General features: G+C 51.5%; 7 protein-coding genes across 7 annotated transcripts; 4 read left to right on the forward strand and 3 right to left on the reverse strand.

Annotated features, from left to right (window-relative positions):
* Nucleotides 1-682: 682 nt before the first annotated feature.
* NCS54_00627500 (GFO-IDH-MocA domain-containing protein) lies at nt 683-1,762 on the forward strand (the record flags this gene model as incomplete). The annotated part of the gene is made up of 1 exon (XM_053151743.1): nt 683-1,762. The coding sequence occupies one exon, from the start codon at nt 683-685 to the stop codon at nt 1,760-1,762; it is 1,080 nt and encodes a 359-aa protein (XP_053007718.1).
* Nucleotides 1,763-2,187: 425 nt separating this feature from the next.
* On the reverse strand, nt 2,188-4,286 carry NCS54_00627600 (Hypothetical protein; the record flags this gene model as incomplete). Its single annotated transcript, XM_053151744.1, has 9 exons — nt 2,188-2,429; nt 2,485-2,717; nt 2,773-3,273; nt 3,332-3,515; nt 3,575-3,676; nt 3,739-3,856; nt 3,931-4,028; nt 4,082-4,185; nt 4,246-4,286. The coding sequence occupies 9 exons, from the start codon at nt 4,284-4,286 to the stop codon at nt 2,188-2,190; spliced, it is 1,623 nt and encodes a 540-aa protein (XP_053007719.1).
* Nucleotides 4,287-4,834: 548 nt separating this feature from the next.
* Nucleotides 4,835-5,979, forward strand: NCS54_00627700 (Aldo-ket-red domain-containing protein; the record flags this gene model as incomplete). The annotated part of the gene is made up of 5 exons (XM_053151745.1): nt 4,835-5,235; nt 5,283-5,415; nt 5,480-5,499; nt 5,560-5,724; nt 5,781-5,979. The coding sequence occupies 5 exons, from the start codon at nt 4,835-4,837 to the stop codon at nt 5,977-5,979; spliced, it is 918 nt and encodes a 305-aa protein (XP_053007720.1).
* A 405-nt stretch (nt 5,980-6,384) lies between these two features.
* NCS54_00627800 (Hypothetical protein) lies at nt 6,385-7,819 on the reverse strand (the record flags this gene model as incomplete). The annotated part of the gene is made up of 6 exons (XM_053151746.1): nt 6,385-6,487; nt 6,546-6,638; nt 6,697-6,725; nt 6,785-7,346; nt 7,405-7,558; nt 7,612-7,819. The coding sequence occupies 6 exons, from the start codon at nt 7,817-7,819 to the stop codon at nt 6,385-6,387; spliced, it is 1,149 nt and encodes a 382-aa protein (XP_053007721.1).
* Nucleotides 7,820-8,909: 1,090 nt separating this feature from the next.
* Nucleotides 8,910-9,994, reverse strand: NCS54_00627900 (Fe2OG dioxygenase domain-containing protein; the record flags this gene model as incomplete). The annotated part of the gene is made up of 2 exons (XM_053151747.1): nt 8,910-9,746; nt 9,803-9,994. 2 exons carry the CDS (start codon nt 9,992-9,994, stop codon nt 8,910-8,912), a joined length of 1,029 nt encoding a protein of 342 aa, XP_053007722.1.
* Nucleotides 9,995-10,951: 957 nt separating this feature from the next.
* On the forward strand, nt 10,952-14,023 carry NCS54_00628000 (Hypothetical protein; the record flags this gene model as incomplete). Its single annotated transcript, XM_053151748.1, has 2 exons — nt 10,952-11,012; nt 11,070-14,023. 2 exons carry the CDS (start codon nt 10,952-10,954, stop codon nt 14,021-14,023), a joined length of 3,015 nt encoding a protein of 1,004 aa, XP_053007723.1.
* A 906-nt stretch (nt 14,024-14,929) lies between these two features.
* On the forward strand, nt 14,930-17,517 carry NCS54_00628100 (Zn(2)-C6 fungal-type domain-containing protein; the record flags this gene model as incomplete). The annotated part of the gene is made up of 5 exons (XM_053151749.1): nt 14,930-15,278; nt 15,351-16,722; nt 16,779-16,933; nt 16,999-17,196; nt 17,270-17,517. Exons 1-5 carry the CDS (start codon nt 15,110-15,112, stop codon nt 17,515-17,517), a joined length of 2,142 nt encoding a protein of 713 aa, XP_053007724.1. The 5' UTR covers nt 14,930-15,109.
* Nucleotides 17,518-20,200: the final 2,683 nt, after the last annotated feature.

The following is a 20,200-nucleotide window of genomic DNA, read 5'->3' on the forward strand; positions in this document are numbered from 1 at the left end:
TCTCTTGGGAAATGGGAAAAAAGGTTACCCCATAGGCCAGGCAACATATATAATATTCCTTTGCGATATGCTTCGAGGAAACCCAGATTGGGGTCATGGATGTGATGCGGGGATGGTTGCATCCGGTGGGCAGATATTCCAATTTAGCCGCGAAGGTCCACGTCCAGACCATCTGCCAGCCGCGGCTGCATTATGGGCGATCCCTTCTGTCCTAAAAAACATCGAATACCAAGGTGGACTGGATAAGTTGACTATAGCCAACAAAGATAAAGCTCCGAGTAAGGGGTCATCATCCCAGCAGTAGTAGCCTCGCAAAACCTCATAAACAAATACAGTCACCTCAGCTCGAGTGTTTGTTTCCACCAGCCATTCCTGAGCTAAAGCGCCACGGCCATCATTTAGGGTATTACGTATCCTTGAACTAATGGCCTGCGCCCTATGTTTCGGTTCATCTGCCTCTGGAGCCACCAGCACCAGAGCAGGGTCCACAGAACTTCCATGTCAAGCATTGAGGGGGTTAACTTTTTTCCTCATCTGGTGACCAAGTCTTCACCGAAAGTCATGTGACAGTCTCATGCAAGAGCCAACCACGAAGTCAGATTCGACCACTTGTGAACCTCCGCACTTCAACAAATTATCTCAACACACAGAATCATCACACCACCCGGATACATCAGCCAACATGTCAGCCCCTCTAGGTCTCGCAATCATAGGTACAAACTGGATCACAAATTCTTTTGTGCAGTCATCCCATGAGAGCAAGAAGTTCCAGCTGAAGGCAGTGTACTCGCGAAGCCTGGATACCGCCAACAAATTCGTCTCAGAGACTCCCTCCATCAAAGATGTTGCCGCCATCAAATTGTACGACAACTTGGACACGATGCTCTCCGATTCGAACATCGATGTTGTATATATTGCTTCTCCAAACTCACTCCATCATGAGCAAGGTTTGAAGGCACTCGGTGCTGGGAAGCATGTCATCATGGAGAAACCCTTTGCCTCCAATGTCAAGGAGCTTGAAGCCCTTTACCAACTCGCCGACTCCAAGGGGCTGTTCATTCTGGAGGCTTATCGACACATCCAAGAACCCAATTTCCAGAAGCTGCAAAGCCTACTCAACGATGAAACGGCCCGAACCGAGAAGTTCGGACCAGTCTACGGCGCCAGTCTCAACATGGCCGTATACTCGTCACGGTACGCCAAGGTGTTGGAGGGCGAGGAGCCAAACGTTCTTTCACCCAAGTTTAGCGGAGGTTGCCTGTGGGACATGGGGTGTTACGTCGTCATGTTTGCTCTGGCTCTCTTCGGAAAGCCTGCAAGCCAGACATACTACCCTGCTATCATCCGCACTGGTGTTGATGGCGGCGGTCACATCATCTTCCAATATTCGTCTCAGTCTTCGCAGCATGAACGCGACTTTACGGTGCACGCTCACACCAGCAAGGTGTACACGTCGACTGCCCCTACCGAGATCTATTGCGAGAAGGGCACCATTAGGATCAACGGCGGAACTGGCGTGACAGATATCAATACAGTGGAATTTGTTCCCCGAGGATCAAAGGAGGCCGAACAGCTCGGTGACACGAACCCCGAGTATACTGGCTTCTTGAACTTAACCTGGGAGGCCAAGGAGATTGGGCGGATTATTCAAGAAGGGGATAAAGAGGCCGAGAGTCATCTGAAGCAGCTAACCGTCAATGTTCTTACGGTCATGGAAGATATGAGGAGGGCGAACGGCATTGTATTTGAGTGTGAAAAGTAGAGCAATGGCCAGTTCAAAGGCTTGATGTTTGGCCTTCCATTACTGATCTCGAGAATGCCATTTGACGCGTTACTATGTTGACACTGCTGCACTGATACCCTTCTGCTTGCTCGGGTCCTTTAACCGTATAATGAGCGGCCTGTCTCCCCCATCGCAAAGAGTGTCCCAGGAAACCTGAAGTAGCACCTAAGATTCGTGAAGATGGAATTCAAAGCAGGACGAGTACCTGAACTTCACATTAAAACCTATCTCAAGCTAATCAAGCAATAAACATGTACCAAAGCTTCAACTCTCTTGAGAAGACTCGCCGAGCTAGGGAGCAGGACGAAGGCAAGATAAGAAGAGGAAACAGACTCAACCCCAGAGTAGCAATTGAGCCACTCATCATGGACGTCAAAGGGTGGTCCCTGCGTCCTGGTAGATGCCTATACTTCAACCTTTACCTTTCCATCCTCGCTGACACCATCAGGAGTTTCAACTCCCAAGACAATGTCACCGCCTTCGAAGGGTGTCTCCTCACCAAGGCCCTTTACAGGGAAGATAGTGTTAAGACCCCAAAACAATGCAAAACTCCAGAAAACGCCGACCAAGAATGTGAGGTTATACAAACGGATCCAGCTCTGGTACTGTGATCCGTCATATGCATTGACGGTACCCACCAATCCAGCTATTGTCTTGTTAGTAGCTAGATGACATAATGTAGTGTGGCATGAGGAACTGACGAATAAATGGCCACATGGCCATGATGAAAACCACTGGGGCACGCCAGTTCAATCCACCCTGATACCAGTAAATGGATGAAGCGTCCCCGATGTAGAGATCGTTCAGCTTGAGCTTCTGGCGCCGAACAACAAGATAATCGGCAAGCATAATGCCTGTCGCTGGAGCCATAAAGATACCGAAACCACTTAGCACCTGGAGGAACTTTGTACCAGTGGTCAAAAGTTGCCAAGGTCTGCCAAAAGTTGTGAGCTGAGACGTCAACCCTGTCAAGTTCCAATGTAACTCACTGAACAGCGATGCCGATGACGGCCATGATATATCCACCACGTCGAATGTTAATATACCTGGGCCAGAGGCCAGCCATGTCCATTCCACAAGAGACGGAGTTGAGCACGACCGATATCGAAAGCTGTGAGGCGACAAGGCCAAGGCTGGCGAAGAAAACGGCGGCTCTAACGCCAGAGCTGTTGTTATAGTAGTTCTGGATCTCACCCAGGAGCATGATGGGGCTCCAAACAATGTCCCCACCCATAACCTCACGGGCAGCACTCGTGACAACAATTCCAATGATTGCCGTCACCGTGATAGTTAGAGGGGATGCAACAAGTTGGGAGAGGATAGGAGCATTCGGCGTCCTGGCATATCGAGTCCAGTCAGACTGCCCAAGAGTTCCAGCACCCCAGGCCCCAAGAATTGAGGTTATACCGAAGAGGAACGCCCAGCCAACATTTGGTGCGGTGCCGGGTTGGTGGAACATGCTACCAGAGCCCCCAGCCTGGGACACAGCCCTGTGGGTAGTTAGCATGTGGTTATATTACATGTGAGCTCCAATTTATTGATGCTTACCAAATGAGTAGACCAGTGCAAGTACCGCAAAACAAAACAAAGCAGATGACGAATGGGATCTGCAGTTTCTCTGGCTTGACGAGGACGAATGGGACAAAGACAAACATCCAGATGATGAGACCAATGAAGTCCTTAGTCTCCAGATGCGAACTCTCGGCAAAATAATTCTTCATGTTGGCGAAAGCTTTATGAATGAAATGTCAACTGGTATCCTGGCCTTCTGACACTTGGGAGATTACTCACCTGGGATGATGGCACCGATCAAGACTCTCGTAGCTTGTCCGCCCCAGAAGGCTTGGATTCCGAACCAAATGCATGACACAAACACTCTCAGAATGACAGGAACTGTTGATTGCAACATGTTAGCATAAATGGCACGTGTTGAAATGATATGATCAAACACCCACAATACGATCCTCTCATGCCCCAACTGAAGCGGCTGGATACGGTGAAGCCAATATGATGATGAGCGCCCATCCAGCCACAGGCGACGGCCAAAAGTCCAGTCAGTACTGCACCGAGGATCTGGAATTTTCGTTAGGGAAACTCTTTCACCTGGGTCTCGCAAAACACCACTGTGAGCTTAGAGAATCACGTACCACACAGCCGATGGCCTGCTGTGGGCTTAGGCCAAACTCCAGCAGCGTGCTGCCCGTCGTCCAGGCGGACACACAAGAGCCAGAGACGGTCCAGTAGCCTAGAATGCAATTTCAATCCAAGGAGTTCTTCACAGGAGAAATCTCGACATACCGACATAGGACCACTGCCCATAGGTCTGCCGCTCAGGGGGGATGGGAATCAAATCGCGATTACACCACTGTGTATTATCGTAGTTTGCCTCATCGTCTTTGGGGCTGCGAGGTTCGAGTCAGCCAAACTACACAACCATCGAGTTTCACTAATAGGGATCTTACCACTCAAGCTTGCGCTTGTACTTTTCCCAGTCAATAGCCATGTTGGCTACCTAGGGACGAATGTGTTTGGAATTTGGACTTGATGTTTTCTTGGTTGGAGTCAAGGTCACCCCCACAGTGCATGCATGAAACTGCGAGCAGTGCGTGCGTTTTGCTTCTGTGCTTATTCTGGGGGTCGATCAATCATCTGCATTCTTATTTGTCTTGCTTTCTCATGACTAAATGTGAAGGACAGCTAGGTTGTGATGCAGTTCCAAGGGTCGGAAGCGGTAACACCATCAGGTGGGCCGAATCCTTAGCGCAGGTGGTAGGCCGATCAATCTAGGCCGACGCCAACCTGATAGGAGATTGTGTCGCTTGACTACTGCTGATAACTAGCGATGACGCTTCAACCCTGACCCTGCTGAGCACACAAACTTAGGCAAGGGTTGTAGATCGGAAACAACGTCGGCAAATCTGAAGCCGACAATAGATCGATAAACATCCATCCCAGGCCTCATAACTCGTTCTGGTTCGACATCCTTTATCGCCATATCATCTCACTTCCAGCTCTACACAACGCCACACACACCATCCGATACGAATCAAGATGGATGCCAAGAACGCAACTTCCCTCCGCTACAAGCTGAACACCGGTGCCTCCATTCCGGCCATTGGCCTAGGTACCTGGCAGTCGGCCGAAGATCAGACCCGGGATGCTGTCAAGTACGCCCTGCAGAACGGGTACCGACACATTGACACCGCCTTCAACTACAAGAATGAAAAGGAAGTTGGAGATGGCATTCGCGCCTCTGGCATTCCTAGGGAGGAAATTTGGGTTACGACAAAGCTAGACAATGACTGGCATCATCGTGCAAGCGAAGGCCTGGCATCCTCCCTGAAAGACTTGGGGCTTGACTACGTCGACCTATTCCTGGTGCACTTCCCCTGCTCTACGGACCCAACAGACAGTTCCAAACACCTCTCTGATTGGGACTATGTGAAGACATGGTAAAGAGGCTGAAGCGTTCTACGAGATCACAGCTAACCCGGCACAGGCAAGAGATGCAGAAGCTGCTTGAAACTGGAAATGTGAAGAACATTGGGGTGTCCAACTTCCAGATCCGCCATCTCGAGAAGCTTCTCAGCGACCCATCATGCAAGGTTATCCCCGCAGTAAACCAGCTTGAGGTAAGTCATCTCCCCGGGAATGACATGGGGACTCCAGATGATCTAACTGACCTACCAACCTTAGTTGCACCCTTACAATCCTTCGTGAGGCTTTTTCGACCACACTTTTGAGAATCTCGTTTGCTAATCAATACGATGAATCAGGCCTAAGCTTGTGGAATACTGCAAATCCAAGGGCATACACTGCACTGCATACAGCTGCCTGGGTGGTAACTCGACCTCGCCCATCAACGGTCACACCGATCTTGTCAAGAATGGCACAGTGGCAAAGATCGCAGAGGCCAAGGGGAAGACATCTGCCCAGATCCTGTAAGATGGCCACAGGAGAACAATTCAGGCGAGTCTAGCACTAACACTATTCTTAGTCTAAAATGGGGATTGCAGCGCGGAACGAGTGTTATTCCCAAGAGCGTGACACCAACGCGCATTGCTTCCAACTTTGACTTGGACGGATGGACCCTGTCAGAGGATGAGATTGCAGAGCTTACTGGTATCAAGACGCGGTCCAAGGTTGTTGGGGACAGCTGGATGCCCATTAAGGTGTTTTTCGGTGACGATGAGTAGGGTGGTGACTGAGACAGAGCCACCTCGTGAAGGATAGAGCAAATAGGAACAAAAGTTTCTGTCTTTGAATCCAAAAATTGGCCAAGCTAGTTTTGTACCCGCGTATCATAATATCGGCGTCTGGTCAACGTGTGAGTTGGGGTTGGACCTGCCTTGCAACATCACCTTGTGTGCATCAGGGTCGTCAAAGACTGTTGTCTATCCTCCATAGATACCTTTATTGGTCTGCAATGCCCTCTAATCGACTTGATGGGTGATCATTCTCTGGAGTTTAGAGAGAATTGTCGCGGATAATTGGCTATGTTAAGCCAGCTCATGTTAAGACTAAAGACTAGGATCTAGTCAAGCCCAGAAATCTTTCCATGTACCCAGTCTGTCCTCATATTTGCGAGCGCGAAGAGAACATTATTCATCTGGATTAAAGATGACCTTCTGGGCCTTCATCTTGTCAAAAATCTCATAGGCCTCCACGGCCTCTGTAAGAGGCATGATTTTCTCAAACATGAAGCTATGGACGGTACTATCAGTACAAGGAACCTTCAGGGGGTGGGCATGGGTGTACCTACTTCAGCTTCTGGTGATTGCGCGTAAGTACCTCGAGGGCTTCTTTGAAGACCGCACGAACCGGACACCGACCCATCTGAATTCGGAGGTTCTTACTATGGGATTTTTAACCACTGTGCGCTGATGGAAAATACATTGGATAGAAGGACTTACTCATATGCCTCAGTTCCTGTCCATGGGATCTAGGTTATGGTTAGCACACTGATTTGGATGTAAATGGGGGTCTTCTATCAACTCTCACCTCTGCGTTGTGTACACCAATGCTGCTGATGACACCCCAAGGGCGAATGATGTCGCATGCAGTTCTAAGCGCCTTGCTCAGACCAACGACCTCAATCACCGCGTCTGCCCCTCTTCCCTCCGAAGCATCCATAATCTTCTGCATCATAGTATCGTGGTCCTTGACATAGTTCAAAGGCTCTGCGCCAAGCGTCATTGCCAGCTCCAAGCGGCTTTCTACACCATCGATAGCAAAAAGGTGCTTCGGCTTGTACTCGAGTGCAGAAATGATCGCACAGAGCCCAACTGGAACGCATCCAATGACGACCACAGTTGCTTCTGAGTTATCCATTCCATCTAGCATCTTGAACGCGTTCTTGGTGCCGAAAAATCCGGTTGGGAAGATGTCAGCCATCAGAACGAGCGTCTCTTGAGGGGCTCCAGTAGGCGACTTGATCACAGTCCCATCAGCGTAGGGAACACGGACATACTGCGCCTGCCCACCGTCCAGGAGAGGGCTGCCAAAGGGTAGGGACGATGCGCAGCGAGATGTCCAACCGTTACGGCAGTAGAAGCAATTCATGCTGTGACGTACCCGAGTTCAGTAACTGAAGTCAAACTTGGTGATTTGATTTCACCTACCAAGATGCCGTGAAGGGTACAACAACTTGATCGCCAATCTGAACCGTCTCGACGTCCTCACCGGTTTGCGTTACGATGCCGGTGAATTCGTGACCCATAATAAACCCTGGCTCGGAGGGTTCATGGCCACGATATACATGAAGCTCACTCCATCCTACATGTCAGAACCTAGTCAATGCCAAAAGGTATTTGGGTCATGGTGCATACGAGCCACACAGTGCTGTAGCTGTAACTTTGATGATGATATCACGACTGTCTTGCACTTCCCAGCGAACATTCTTAGCAGATGGAAATGTAATGACTGCCAACTGGACATGGGGCTCGCGCACTCACGTGTTGGCACTGGACGATCCTGCACGGATACTTTGAAGGGGCCGTCAAAGATGACGGCCTTCATAAGCTCATTGTTGGCCATTGCTTGGGATTATCCAGAGATTCCTTGTTGGCGTCGAGTTCGAAGTCCCAGGGTCTGCAAATCCGGTAATTCACACGAAATTACACAGCTGATAAGATACAACTTCGCATTCTACTAGGAGAGGGCCGGATTATACCGGAACAGGCCGACGAGGCTAATACAAACAAAATCAGCATTGCAGTATCAGTGTATCATTTGGTGATAGCGGCTGTCTCAATGATTCTCAATAGCTTGTTGGATAGTCAGTTTCGCGAGAGGCTGCACGTGAAGGTCGTTTCCAGCTAGGCGGCCTTCCATCGGCCAACTACTTATCCAAGTTGGCCGACCGAGGCGATATCGCCCAAGCCAACGGGAATGATTACCCTGAAGGAATGGCGGAGCCGAACTGAGAGCCCCCGACTCGCGAATCAGCCCGCCCTAGCCCCAAGATGGTTGGCATGGTTAGGACACCCCCGCTGCAGTTTAGGCACCCTGCTACCAATGCCTAACTGCTCTCTGCTCTGCCGACGCTCGTTCCAGAACACCCTCAGCCATTGGCTTGGCTCTTGACTGGGCATCATTGATGAACAGCGAGTTGGCCGATCGAGAGTCGGGGTATCGAGCCTTTGTTCCATGTCATTTGTTGTCGGCAGTAGGGTTTCGGTTATCTTGTTGGGCAGGTCTTGGCCAAACACTCTGGAACTATTGATTGACTTGTCTTCGTGTCGGTAACAGCGTCGTGAGATAATCATAGGATTCGGTCTAGCTGAGATGCCGCTTATAACTAATCGCCATCCCGAGATATCACGAGATGCCTATCATGTCAACAACACGCGGAGAGGTTTTTGGTTGCGTATCATGACAGCTCCAGAAGGGCTTTGGTCTGATAACAAAGAGCACAGCGACCAATCTATGCCGGTAGCATAAACTCATGTTTTAAAACACCGTAGTACCAGTTGTTTATGGCAAGATGGTTAGGATAAGTGAGTCTCATTAAAATTGTACATGGGTGATTCGGGACTGAGACTGTACTTCTGCCTAGCAACTACCTGCTTATACTAACATGCATACCATCAGTCATGTGATATCCAGCTTCGAGTCAACTACACCCCTAGTACGTCGAGTTGAGCCGCATGTTGATATAGTCCATGGCGTTGACAGGCTTATACTTCTTCGGCCGATCGGGCCCCCAACATCCTGGCACACAGTCGATCGTACGCTCGGCATCAGCGCACACAAAGTACGGGATCGAGTAGCGCTCCTTCGTCATGCGCACCTGGCTCCTGTCCTTGGGCTCCTCTGCCGCCGGCGCACGCACATGGTGCATCGTAGACCGCAGCTCGTCGTTACTCCAGCGCATCAGGAAATCGCCAATGTTGACCACGATGGTTCCGGGGATGTAAGGTGCCTGGATGTATGTGCCCTTGTTGTGGATGTCCTCTACTTCGAGACCGCCGACTTCATCCTGGAACAGCATCGTCAGCGTGCCGAAGTCGGTGTGCGCTCCGATGCCATCCAGCTTGCCCGTGGCCATAAGCTCCTCCACAGCTGGCGGGTAGTGCAGTAGCCGGATCTGGTTGTTCTTCTCCTTGTGATAGTCGACGAAGAAGTTATCCTCGAGACCCATTCCGACGGCGATGGCACGCAGTAGCTTGAGCTCCATGTCGTAGCACGTCTCATAGAATTTGATGAAGAATTCGCGGAAGCCCGGAATCACCTCTTCTGCAGGCCAGATGTTGCGCAGAGTCGCAGTGTTTTCCTCATTTCCCATCTCGTAAGACTCCTTGAAGTCGGGTTTCTTGCGCTCCTGTGCAATACCAGCCTCATCGAACACCATTTGCGTGACCTTTTCACGGCCAATGCCAGAGTAGCCACGATGATACCACCCTTCGGGCGGGTGGGGGACCTTTTCCTTCTCTTCTTGTGGCAGATCAAAGAACTTCTTGCTCTAATTTCTCAGTTAGCTTGTTGCAACATGTGAGGATGCCCAGCGTGTCAGTTTACCCATCCGAATGCCTCGTCTACCATCTCTTGCGGAACTGCATGGTTCTTGATGTATGCAAAGCCAACGTGCTTGAAGGCGTGGAATATCTCCTTGCCGGACTTTGCATATGTCTCGTGTTGAGAGTCGTCGCTGAGCAGCGGTGCAAAGTCGATGACCGGGATAGCCATTGTCTGATCAGGGAGGGAGCCCATTGACAAGACTGGTGTTGAGTAGGAAAGAGTTTGTGGTTAATAAAGAGCCTCAAGGGCAAATGTGAGACAGTCAATGACGATGCTGACAGTGATGGCGATGGCTTAGTGGCGCCGAGTTAGACACTAACTTGTGTAAAGAGCTGTTATTCCGTCGTTGGACTTGTTACTATGTAGCGATGGCCAAGGTCGCACGCCATTGTCCTAAATACAATTGCCGTCGGGCGCCTCCGGCTGATGCACTCGACAAGTCGTACTACGTGGACTCGGCCTCTCGCTCTGGAGCAGTGGATGATTGGCGATGTGTTGTGCCGACCATGCCCGGATATCCAACTCTGTACGATCAACCCCGCAATGCCGGTCTACCACAACACACCAAGAAGATTCGTTGCTTACTGGTTAGTTAATCCCGTCTGGTAACAATGTCTGCAGAGTAGGCCGATGGCTGCAACCCCGCAAAGAGCCAATGCACTGGAACGCTTATCTGAGTCGAGCCTGAGCCCGCTCGCAAAGGAGGACCTGGTGGGCCAATGGCGGCGTAAATGTCGAATCGGATCGCCTTGCGGTGCAATTGATTACTCGTTGACAGATAAGAATCCGGGGTAATAGAGGAGGTTGGAGCTTGCCCGAATTCGCAGTGATTGAGACCCCATCGGCCTACTGTGCATAATCCGGAAGACACGATCGGCCTACCGCACTTGGCCGACGTCAGTGGGGACTCACAACAGCGTCTCGTTGCATTGTACTCTGATTCACCAGAATAGCCTCGGGGACTTTGCACTACCTACGTAGCTTGTGGGATTTGGAGCAAAGAGACAGTATGTTGCTTCCTTTCGCGTGTGCAAAGATGCCACGTCTTTGCACATAAATGGAGGCTGTATATCCTGGGCGATTGGCATAAGCTGGAGGCATATTGAACTTTGTGTCACTGGAGCTCCGAAGCTTGATTGGATCGCAAAGATGTCACCATCACGAATTGAAGAGCAGACGGCCACCTTCCGAATAGGTGTCGATGTAGGAGGTAAGATGTGGAATGGGTCCAGGGACTGTGAATCAGACCACTAACAGACATGCGCAGGCACAAACACCGATGCTGTTCTTGTGTCTCTCGACCCTGTGTCCATACTTGCCTCACACAAGGCTCCTACAACTGCCGATATCACGACTGGTATCACTAATGCCGTCCGCACCGTCATAGATGCCTCCGGCGTGTCTCTCTCTTCCATTGGGTGCGTCGTGATTGGCACAACACACTTCGTCAACGCCGTCGTCCAGAGGTCCGCGACGCTACAACATGTGAGCGTGGTGCGGCTATGCGGAGGACCTAACGAGGGCTTCGGCCGCGATCTGCCACCATTCATCGACTTCCCCGCCGATTTACGAAACAAGATCGAGGCCCCGTCCTACTTCTGCCATGGCGGCTACCAAATATCCGGCGAGGAGATCAGCCCCCTCGACGAAGCTGAGATCGAACATGTCGCGGAGCTGCTGGTTGAGGCGGGCGACACAAACATCGTCATCTCGGGCATGTATTCGCCGATGAATCACACACAAGAGTCGCGCGCAGCAGAGATCCTTATGAAACGCATGACGGAGCTGAAGGGTGGAAAGCCAAAGCCTCGTGTCACAATGTCGCACGAAGTGTCCCAGCTTGGCTTCCTTGCCCGAGAGAACGCTGCAATTCTCAATGCGACTCTACGGCCTCTAGCTGAGCAGACAATTCGGGGCTTCCAGACCGCTATTCGAGACATTTTCAAGAACGAATCTTGTGTTCTATACCTCACCCAAAATGATGGCAGTGTCTTGAAAGCGGCAGACGCAATCGAGCTGCCCATTCGCACTTTCAACTCCGGCCCTACCAACTCCATCCGTGGCGGAGAGTTTCTGTGGCGCGCAGCCATGGAAAGCGAGGGCAATGGGAAGGCCAACCGGGAGGATGCCCTTGTTGTTGTCGACATTGGAGGAACCACTTCGGACAGTGGGCTGCTCCTTGCTAATGGTCTGCCGATGATGAGCTCCGTGACCAGTTTTGTTGGTGGTGTGCGTACCAATTTCGCACTGCCTGCAGTTGAGAGCATCGGTCTTGGTGGTGGCAGCATTGTTCGAGACTTGGGCAATGGGGAGCTTAGTGTTGGTCCTGGCAGCGTCGCTCTCGAGCTTCTGACCAAGGCCAAGATATTCGGTGGAGAGTACCTTACCAGCTCAGACATTGCTGTTGCCTCCAATCCCCAGAAGAACCCATTCAAAGCCGTCGGCGGTGATATCGATCGCCTGTCCGATGTCCCCAAGGAGCTGCTGGACAAGGCTCAGGTCATGATGCAGCAGAGCCTGGAACAGCTCATCGACAGAACCAAGATTCAGAAGGGGGCAGTTGATGTACTGATCGTGGGAGGCGGTGCGCTTATTGTCGACACCAAGCAGGAGTGGAATGGCGTGCGAGCGATCCGCACCGTCCAGGGCGGTGAGGTTGCCAACGCTGTTGGAGCTGCTATCTCGAGGGTATCTGCCGTAGTGGACACAGTCGTGGACACAACCCACCAGACTGTAAAGCAGGCCCAAGAGAAAGTTCGGGCTTTGGCGATTGAGAAGACGATGAGCCAGGGTGCGAAGAAGAAGACCGTGGATGTAGCCGAGTTCACCATTCTCCCTATTCAGTATGCGGACGGCAAAGCTCGCATCATTGCTCGAGCAATTGGCGAGTTAGATGTGGTGGTCGCGACATCGGCCGCAAACGAGACGATTGATGACTTTGAAGAAGATCTGGATACGAGCACGCATACAACCAAGACTACTGCAACACAGAATGGAAATGAGGTGGCGATCGAAGAACCTGCCGATGTACAAACCTACAGACCAACGATCAAGGGCCGGGAATGGATCATTTCGGCTAGTGATCTGGAGTTCATCGCCGCTGGCTGCAAAGTCCTCGGGTGCGGTGGCGGTGGTGATCCATATCAGGAGTACCTCAAGGCCAAGTCGATCCTAACAAGCGCTCCTGGCTCTGTTCGAGTTGTCTCTCCATCAGACCTGCCCGAAGATAGTCTCGTGGGCTGGACTGCCTGCATCGGCAGCCCCGAGGTTAGCATGGAGCGACTGGAGAACAACGAATGCCTGCGGGCGCACGAAGAGCTGATTCGGGCCACTGGCAGCCCAGAGGTGTCTGGATTTCTGGCAGCTGAGATCGGAGGTGGCAATGGTGTTGTCAACCTCGGCGTCTCAGCTCAGAAGGGTGTACCGTGCTTGGACGCCGATCTTATGGGCCGGGCTTATCCTACGATGTGGCAATTGACATTCAACGTGTACGGCTCTTCCAAGGGAGAAGCGCTGGTGCCAACGAGCATCGCCAGCGGCGACGGGACGGTGGTGACCATGACCGAGACACGTACCGACAAAATGGTCGACAAGACGCTACGTGCCGCGTGTGTCGTGATGGGGTGCCGTGCTGGTAATGCTGGTCCCCCGAAAAAGGCCAAACTGGTTCAGGAACAGGCTGTGTCCAACACAGTGTCGCTGGCATGGTGGATCGGTTATGCCGTGGCTACGCAGAAGAGCATCGAGGACAAGATGCGGTCCATCATTGATGCAGTTGGTGGGCCAGCGAGTGCGTGCGTTCTAGCAGAGGGTAAAATTACCAGCGTCGAGCGCGTTCTCAAGACCGGTCACACATACGGCGTGCTTGAAGTCGACGGAGCGCTGAGTGATGGCACCAAGGCTGTCATCAAAGTTCCCTTCAAGAACGAAAATGCCTATGTTGAGGCCGTTTTGGCGGACGGTAGCTCGTCCATTCTTGCAGCGGTGCCAGACCTGATAGCTGTCATTGACTCGGAGACGGGCGTTGGCCTGGGTACGCCCGAGTATAAGTACGGGCTACGCGTCATAATTCTTGCCATGGCAGCATCACCCAGATGGACTGACTCAAAGCGAGGGATGGAGTTGGGAGGACCTGGGTCCATGGGGTTTGAAAGGATCGAGTACAAGCCCATAGGGCAGTACAAGCAGCCACGGAGCGTGATTGACGCGTTCGCGAGCTGAAGTAGTTCATAGAAGAACAATTTAGATTTAAATCGGGATTATTTTCCCATTTATGAATTCTTGGGTCCTGTCTCTAAGCGCCTGTGCCGTGCCAGGAAAGTTCGTACGGAGACCAAGAGGCTGGGCCAATGGGGAGGGTGTTATTGTAAGGGAAGAAGATGGTGTTTTCAGTCTGATGGGTGGGCTCGCGGGCGCGAGGGGCCCACTGACCCGTGGTCTCTTGGTCACGTGACATCCCTAACATGGTTTTCTCACGCATCGAAAGTCGAATTGATGCTACTGCAGCGTGTCTTCGCGGGCAAGCAGTTTATACGTTGAAAGGGCTCGTGTGTAAGTTAACCAGTCTTCAATTCTGTGTGATTCGACTCGTGAATCCGTGTACTCGTGGTTGACAAAACTGTGGTGCTTCAAGTGATTCGCGGAACCATAGGGTAGTTAGGTAGCCTGTAGGATAAAGGTGCAGACATATGGCTGTTCGCATTGAAATCCATAGAAGAGAATCCATCATAGTCAAACGCAGTTGTCAAAAATCTATTGTAACCACTCATGGCTAAGTACATTTGCCTGTCTCTGTGATCAAATACCTAGCTAAGTATCCATTGGGAATGTTGCAATTCCATAATTGTTATGTGGGCATGACTGGCGTGGTGTTGAACATTATCGACTCTCGCGTTTATCCAGCACGATACCCAATCAAAAACAGCTTCCTTATCGGAGGTACCCACTCGCCACGCGATTGACGAATCGCGGGCCGGAAAGATTGCTCTATTCCGTTATCGGCTAGCCTGTTGAGACCCCCGCACAGAAATGGGTCCCTTATCGTCGCTGCCAATTACCTCCTTCGCCACTGCGCTGGACCCCGCCCCTTTCCGGGGCTCCCCACCCGAGTGCAAGTTACCCCGTACCCGTATCAAACCAAACCCAAGTCCAACGTCGTCAACGCGAACAGATACAGTCAGACACGGCACTGGAAGCAGAGGCACCGCCTTTGACTTCGTCTGTCATCTCACCCTCACCAGACTATCTTTGTCTAGCGTCACGGACAACGCAGACACAGCCTCTTCAACGCCTAGACGAGTGCCCTCGATGGCGTCTCCATCACCTGCGGAAGTCGAACCGTCTGCCTGGCGTGGACCAGCTTTCAGAGTACGGTCCGAATTCGGAGGATCGAGGACATGGAGGAGCAGGAAGAGTAGACCCTGCGACGCTTGTCGAGGACGAAAGACGGCTTGCATCATTGAAACTGCCCCACCATGTGAGTGAAGATCGCGCCACAGATGCCATATCGGTTGTCAATCTCAGCGAATCTCACACTCATTCGACACAGGTCTCTTCTGCAAGTCGAGGAATCTCCCTTGTGAATCCAGCTCAAGACTTCCTCCCCGCCGCAGACGCAGACGTGAGTCTCATGACCAGGGAAAGCTCATCTCGCTCACCGCGACCGAGATAGTCGAGATGAGCTCCCATAGTGGCCATTCGTCCGAGGATGGAGAGCCGCTTGCGGCCCTTGGCGACTTGGTTGATGAAGCACCGAACACGGTGGAGACGGTACAGCCTCAGAGGCGGAGCAGTGCTTCGTCTCCGCCCGTACCAGTTTACACCAGTCCGCCAATGGCAATCCCATCGATATCTCCCGGCTCCATCTCTATCCACCACGAGAGCGAACACCTTGAGCTTCTCCCTCAGTCATGCTCACCCTCCGCGTCCATCGCTGTTCGCAGCGTGAGCAGCACAGGGACGCCACGACTGTCATGGCTGGAGGGCGAACAGCGCACAGCCCACTCTATTGGTCTCTCAGGCGAGCAAGACACCAATCTGCTAGCTTCCTTACGATCAATTATCGTCAATGAACACAACGGGGTAGATAACGGCGTCATCCAGGTGTTTCCGGGCGATCCGGGATGCGGCGAGCCGCCAATTCATTTTAACATGGTTCTCGATGCTCTTCCCGAACCAGATCGAGCTGCTAGGCGAGACGTATCTGATTCTATCGAAGAGCTTGTGGGAGAACACGGTCCGCGCCTAGTATCGCTCTTCTTCAAATACGTTCATCCCATGACCTACGTGGTGTCCAAGAGCCGCTTCCTTCGCGCATACTATGGCGATGCCATATCCGTGCCAGCGTCTCTACGGGGTGTCATATACGCCCTAGGCGCGAATTCATGGAAGCGTGACCCTCCATGCGCCGGCCTCACGCCACCAAGCTCATACACTCTGTTCCAGAGGGCACATTGGGCACTCCACACCGAGACGCACGCACCCAACAAATGGACGCTCCAGGCAGCACTTCTCCTGATTCACGAGCAACCAGGAGACAATTTCACCATGGAGACTCCGAGGACGTGGATAGTGGCTTCGAAAGCGACAGCCATAGCACAGATGCTGGGGCTTCATCGCGACCCTAGGCTGTGGAAGATTGCCCCCCTGGAGAAGAGTGTGAGACGAAAGCTGTGGTGGGCTACATATATGGCCGACGTTTGGGCTTCTCTTTACCACGGAAACCCTCCTCACATAGCCAAGGACTCATTCACGACATCGCCGATACAGATCGAAGAAGTTCTGATGGATGAGGACGTAAATGACGATTCTCTAAGCTTTCTCGAGCCCTCGTTTGTCTCGAGTGATGTCACAGCGAGTGCTCGATTTGTGGAATCCGTCAAACTTAGTCGAATTCTACGAGAGTTGCTCGATTCATTCTAGTACGCATAGCCTGCCCCTCCCATTTGGCTTGATTCTCTAACAAGATATTTCTCAGCTCTGACCAGGCATACAAAACGACCATCACGGACACAAAGACGAGGGAATCAAAGCTGTTTGATATCGAGAAACAGCTTGAGAGCTGGATGCTCCTACGTGCTAGCTGCGTTGGCATCATGCAGTCGGATGATCCACAAGATTATACCACAAATGGTAAACTCAACCAACCTGAGTGCATCGCAATTGTTTCTTAGACGTTGTCTAACTTGCTGCTACAGCCCCTCTGCATCTAAGTTACTATGCCGTCAAGACACTATATCTTCGTGCTCTTATGTGGCCAAGTCACATGGCTGCAAAGACTGACCCGAAATCAGCGCTGCGGCGATACTACGATAAAGCCCTACGAGAATTCAGCCCATTTGTCGATTTCCTTGATAGAATCGATTCACGTTCATTGAACTCGTTCTGGGGAGATCGTGAGTACCCGCCAGTTGTGTCTTGCGCTTGTGCCTTGCCATCATGTAGATGCGCTAACAAGCATTTCTCCAGATGCGCGATCCCAACTTGTCCTATGCGGCAACTTCTTGGTTTTCCTGTTTCTCATGGCCCCGACATCAGATAAGGTCCAAGAGACTTTCCGACTGCTCGAAGGGGTCCACTCAGCGTTGAAGCGATGTCGAGATATGGCAGAGAACGAAGAGGCTGTGGCCTTGCTCCGGCCTGTACTACTGCGGGTGGAAACCCTTTTCACGCAAGCTGCGCGAATAATGGACACAAGAGACGAAGTGCCAATATGAATAGTTGACTTGGTGCTAGCTAGGCCCTGCGCAGAACACGATTAAAGGAGGGCAGGCGAGTTTCATGTGTGCTCCTACGCCCTCGAGGCGAACAGCTTCTTGGACCGGTCCCAAGAGCTGACAAGGCTAAGGTGCACATGGAAGTGTTTTTGACGGTTTTAAATCATGCATTTGAAAGACCAAGGCAAATATAACAACTTTCAAGGTTGGCCTCCCATCGAGGCTCCCCAGGTTCTAAAGCGTATGGAAGTGAAGAGAGCCCAAAGTCGGCTACTTGGTAGAAGGCATGCGCTGAAACTCTTGGCTGTACCCAACGGGATCGATCTACAGGAATAAACGCCACAGCTGATGTAAAGCGAGAACAGACCAGTCCCCAGCCCTATGTGTCAAGTGGCTGTCACACTTCAATTGGGCAACGGCGAACTCTGAAATCGAACGAAACATAAACATCAGCATATGGCGAGATCGGAAACACTGATAATACAATATTTTCAGGGAAGCGAGAAACGGACATACGGTCACGTGAATAGTTTCGAGTGCGAAGAATACATGGTGGGAGAAGAGCAAGCGCTTGCTCAGCCTGCAAACTGACGAAGCGTACTGAGGAGAGTATGTTGAGTAGCTGATAGGTCATAAACTAGAATTAACAGCGGGCCATGATATTGAGTGGGACAACGAGTATCTCACGCGCGAAACGCTCTTTGACGCCAGCTGGCAGATCCTCCTCGCAGGGTGTCATCCATCCGAGTACGAGACGTGCCAAGAGCAATCCAAACGGGCCTGGAGCATGTTACACAAGTACCTCTTGGACCACCGGCGGCGTCTCATGCCTCTTTGGGCGTTTGGGCCGATGGACAGCATTGCCAAGTTGACCGGGTATACCGTATTTCTACGACGTGTCTTGGCCGCTGCAACAGCCAATAACTTTCAGGCCAGAGTCTCTCGAGCCATATCATTCCGCCGCATGATGAGATCTGAGAAAGGATACCTTGGCCTGGTGCTGGCTCTTTCCCTGGGGATCGGGTGGTGCTTTTGCACGCCTGTCGTGCTTCGTCAAGGGGCAATCCATTGGGAGTTGGTGGGCGAATGTTATGTGCATGGGATTATGCACGGTGAAGTCTTTCAGTTAGGAAAATGTGAAGGAATATGGCTGGCATAGATATCGTTACATTTGGGAGTTAGTAGTCACAACGCCGGCAGTCTCTCTGGGAGGAAGGGCCGCAAGGATACATTACATGAGCCATGGAATCGTCTACAAGCCGAATCAGAAGCATTGGAGATCTATGGATGAAGCAGTCCAATGTACAACGCCTAACTGATATCACAAGCTAGAAGTCTTTGCAAGAGTTTGCCTCAGACCCGGAACGCTCAGCCCCTGAACTCGGCCATCTTCTATGACAAAATCAATCTCGTCAACTGGAAGACCTTGGTAGCGGAATTGATCAACTTGGAACCAAGAATAGCAGGCATCCCCAAACGGACCCGCGCTCGTCTCATCAACAAGCTGGAATACAACACGCCAACGATTCTCTTGGCCAATGGGATAAATGCGTGCATCAACTTGACCACCTCCACCTCGTAGCTGTTGCCAAGCCCCCAGGACAGAATCCCCGTTACATATCCATTTCTGGATTTTGAGTCCGGGCCCCTGGTCAACAGCCAAAACCAAGGAATCATTATTGCCAGAGTAGTGACCTGTATACCTGCTTTGGGCTTCAGACCTCGCCAGATGGTCTAGACTTTGAACAGTTATCGTGGTCATCTCATTCAATAGTGTCCGGGAAGCAATGTACGCATCAGTGCCTGCTGCATTGATGGCGAAGCCGACATCGTATTCTGGAACGAGGGCAATGTATGCCGCATAAACACCAACGTCTCCCGATTTGGTGTAAACGTCGACCGGCCGTGTCGAACGAGTGAGCGACGGTGTTGTACGGTAGATCTCCCAAGGCATTCCAACCGAGCTGTAGAATGATGAAGTGAACTTGGCTGGCTGAAGCCAAGAGTTTGTTCTTGGGCCAGTAAGGAGCTCGTGACCTAGAACTCCGCGCACAAAGCGAGACAGATCGTCAGGGGTTGCGTATAAGCCTGCAGTGCTAGAATGATTGTGAGTAATTTCTCTTGAAATTCGAAAGGACCCCATACGCGTCGTAGTTTCTAAAGTCTCGCTCCATCCACTGGGAGCCGCCTTCGATCGGAAGGATCGACTTGGACACATCTTGAAGTGCGAAACCAACCGCAGACGACATGTTGAGAGGCTTGGTAATTTGTTCCGAAATAATGTCATTATATCTCATGCCTGTAATGTGCTCAAGAGCGAAGCCAAGGAGTATAAAGCCCAGGTCGGAGTACGCCGCTCTCTGTCCTGGCTGCCAGACATATTCGTTGTTTTCGAGATCTTTAAAGAACTCTAAAGATAAAAGTTTAGAAATAGAGTTGGAAATTGAGAAAGATAGCTTACCAGCCCTAGTGCAGGGAAGATCGCTCAAAGTATCGCAGAGCGGCACCTCGGGTGGACGTTCCACATCCGGAAAGCCCAAATTGTGCAAAACTTGAGATGGGAAAGTTACTGCAAGATCAAAGGTGTAGCCTAACTTGATCTTTTAGTCATAGTTCTTCCGGACTGTGGTTGTTTGACTTACCGTCCCGGTGGACGCCGCTTATCTGGCTCGCGAGCATTCTA

The sequence above is a fragment of the Fusarium falciforme genome, chromosome 4, assembly GCF_026873545.1.
Source record: "Fusarium falciforme chromosome 4, complete sequence".
NCBI lineage: Eukaryota > Fungi > Ascomycota > Sordariomycetes > Hypocreales > Nectriaceae > Fusarium > Fusarium falciforme.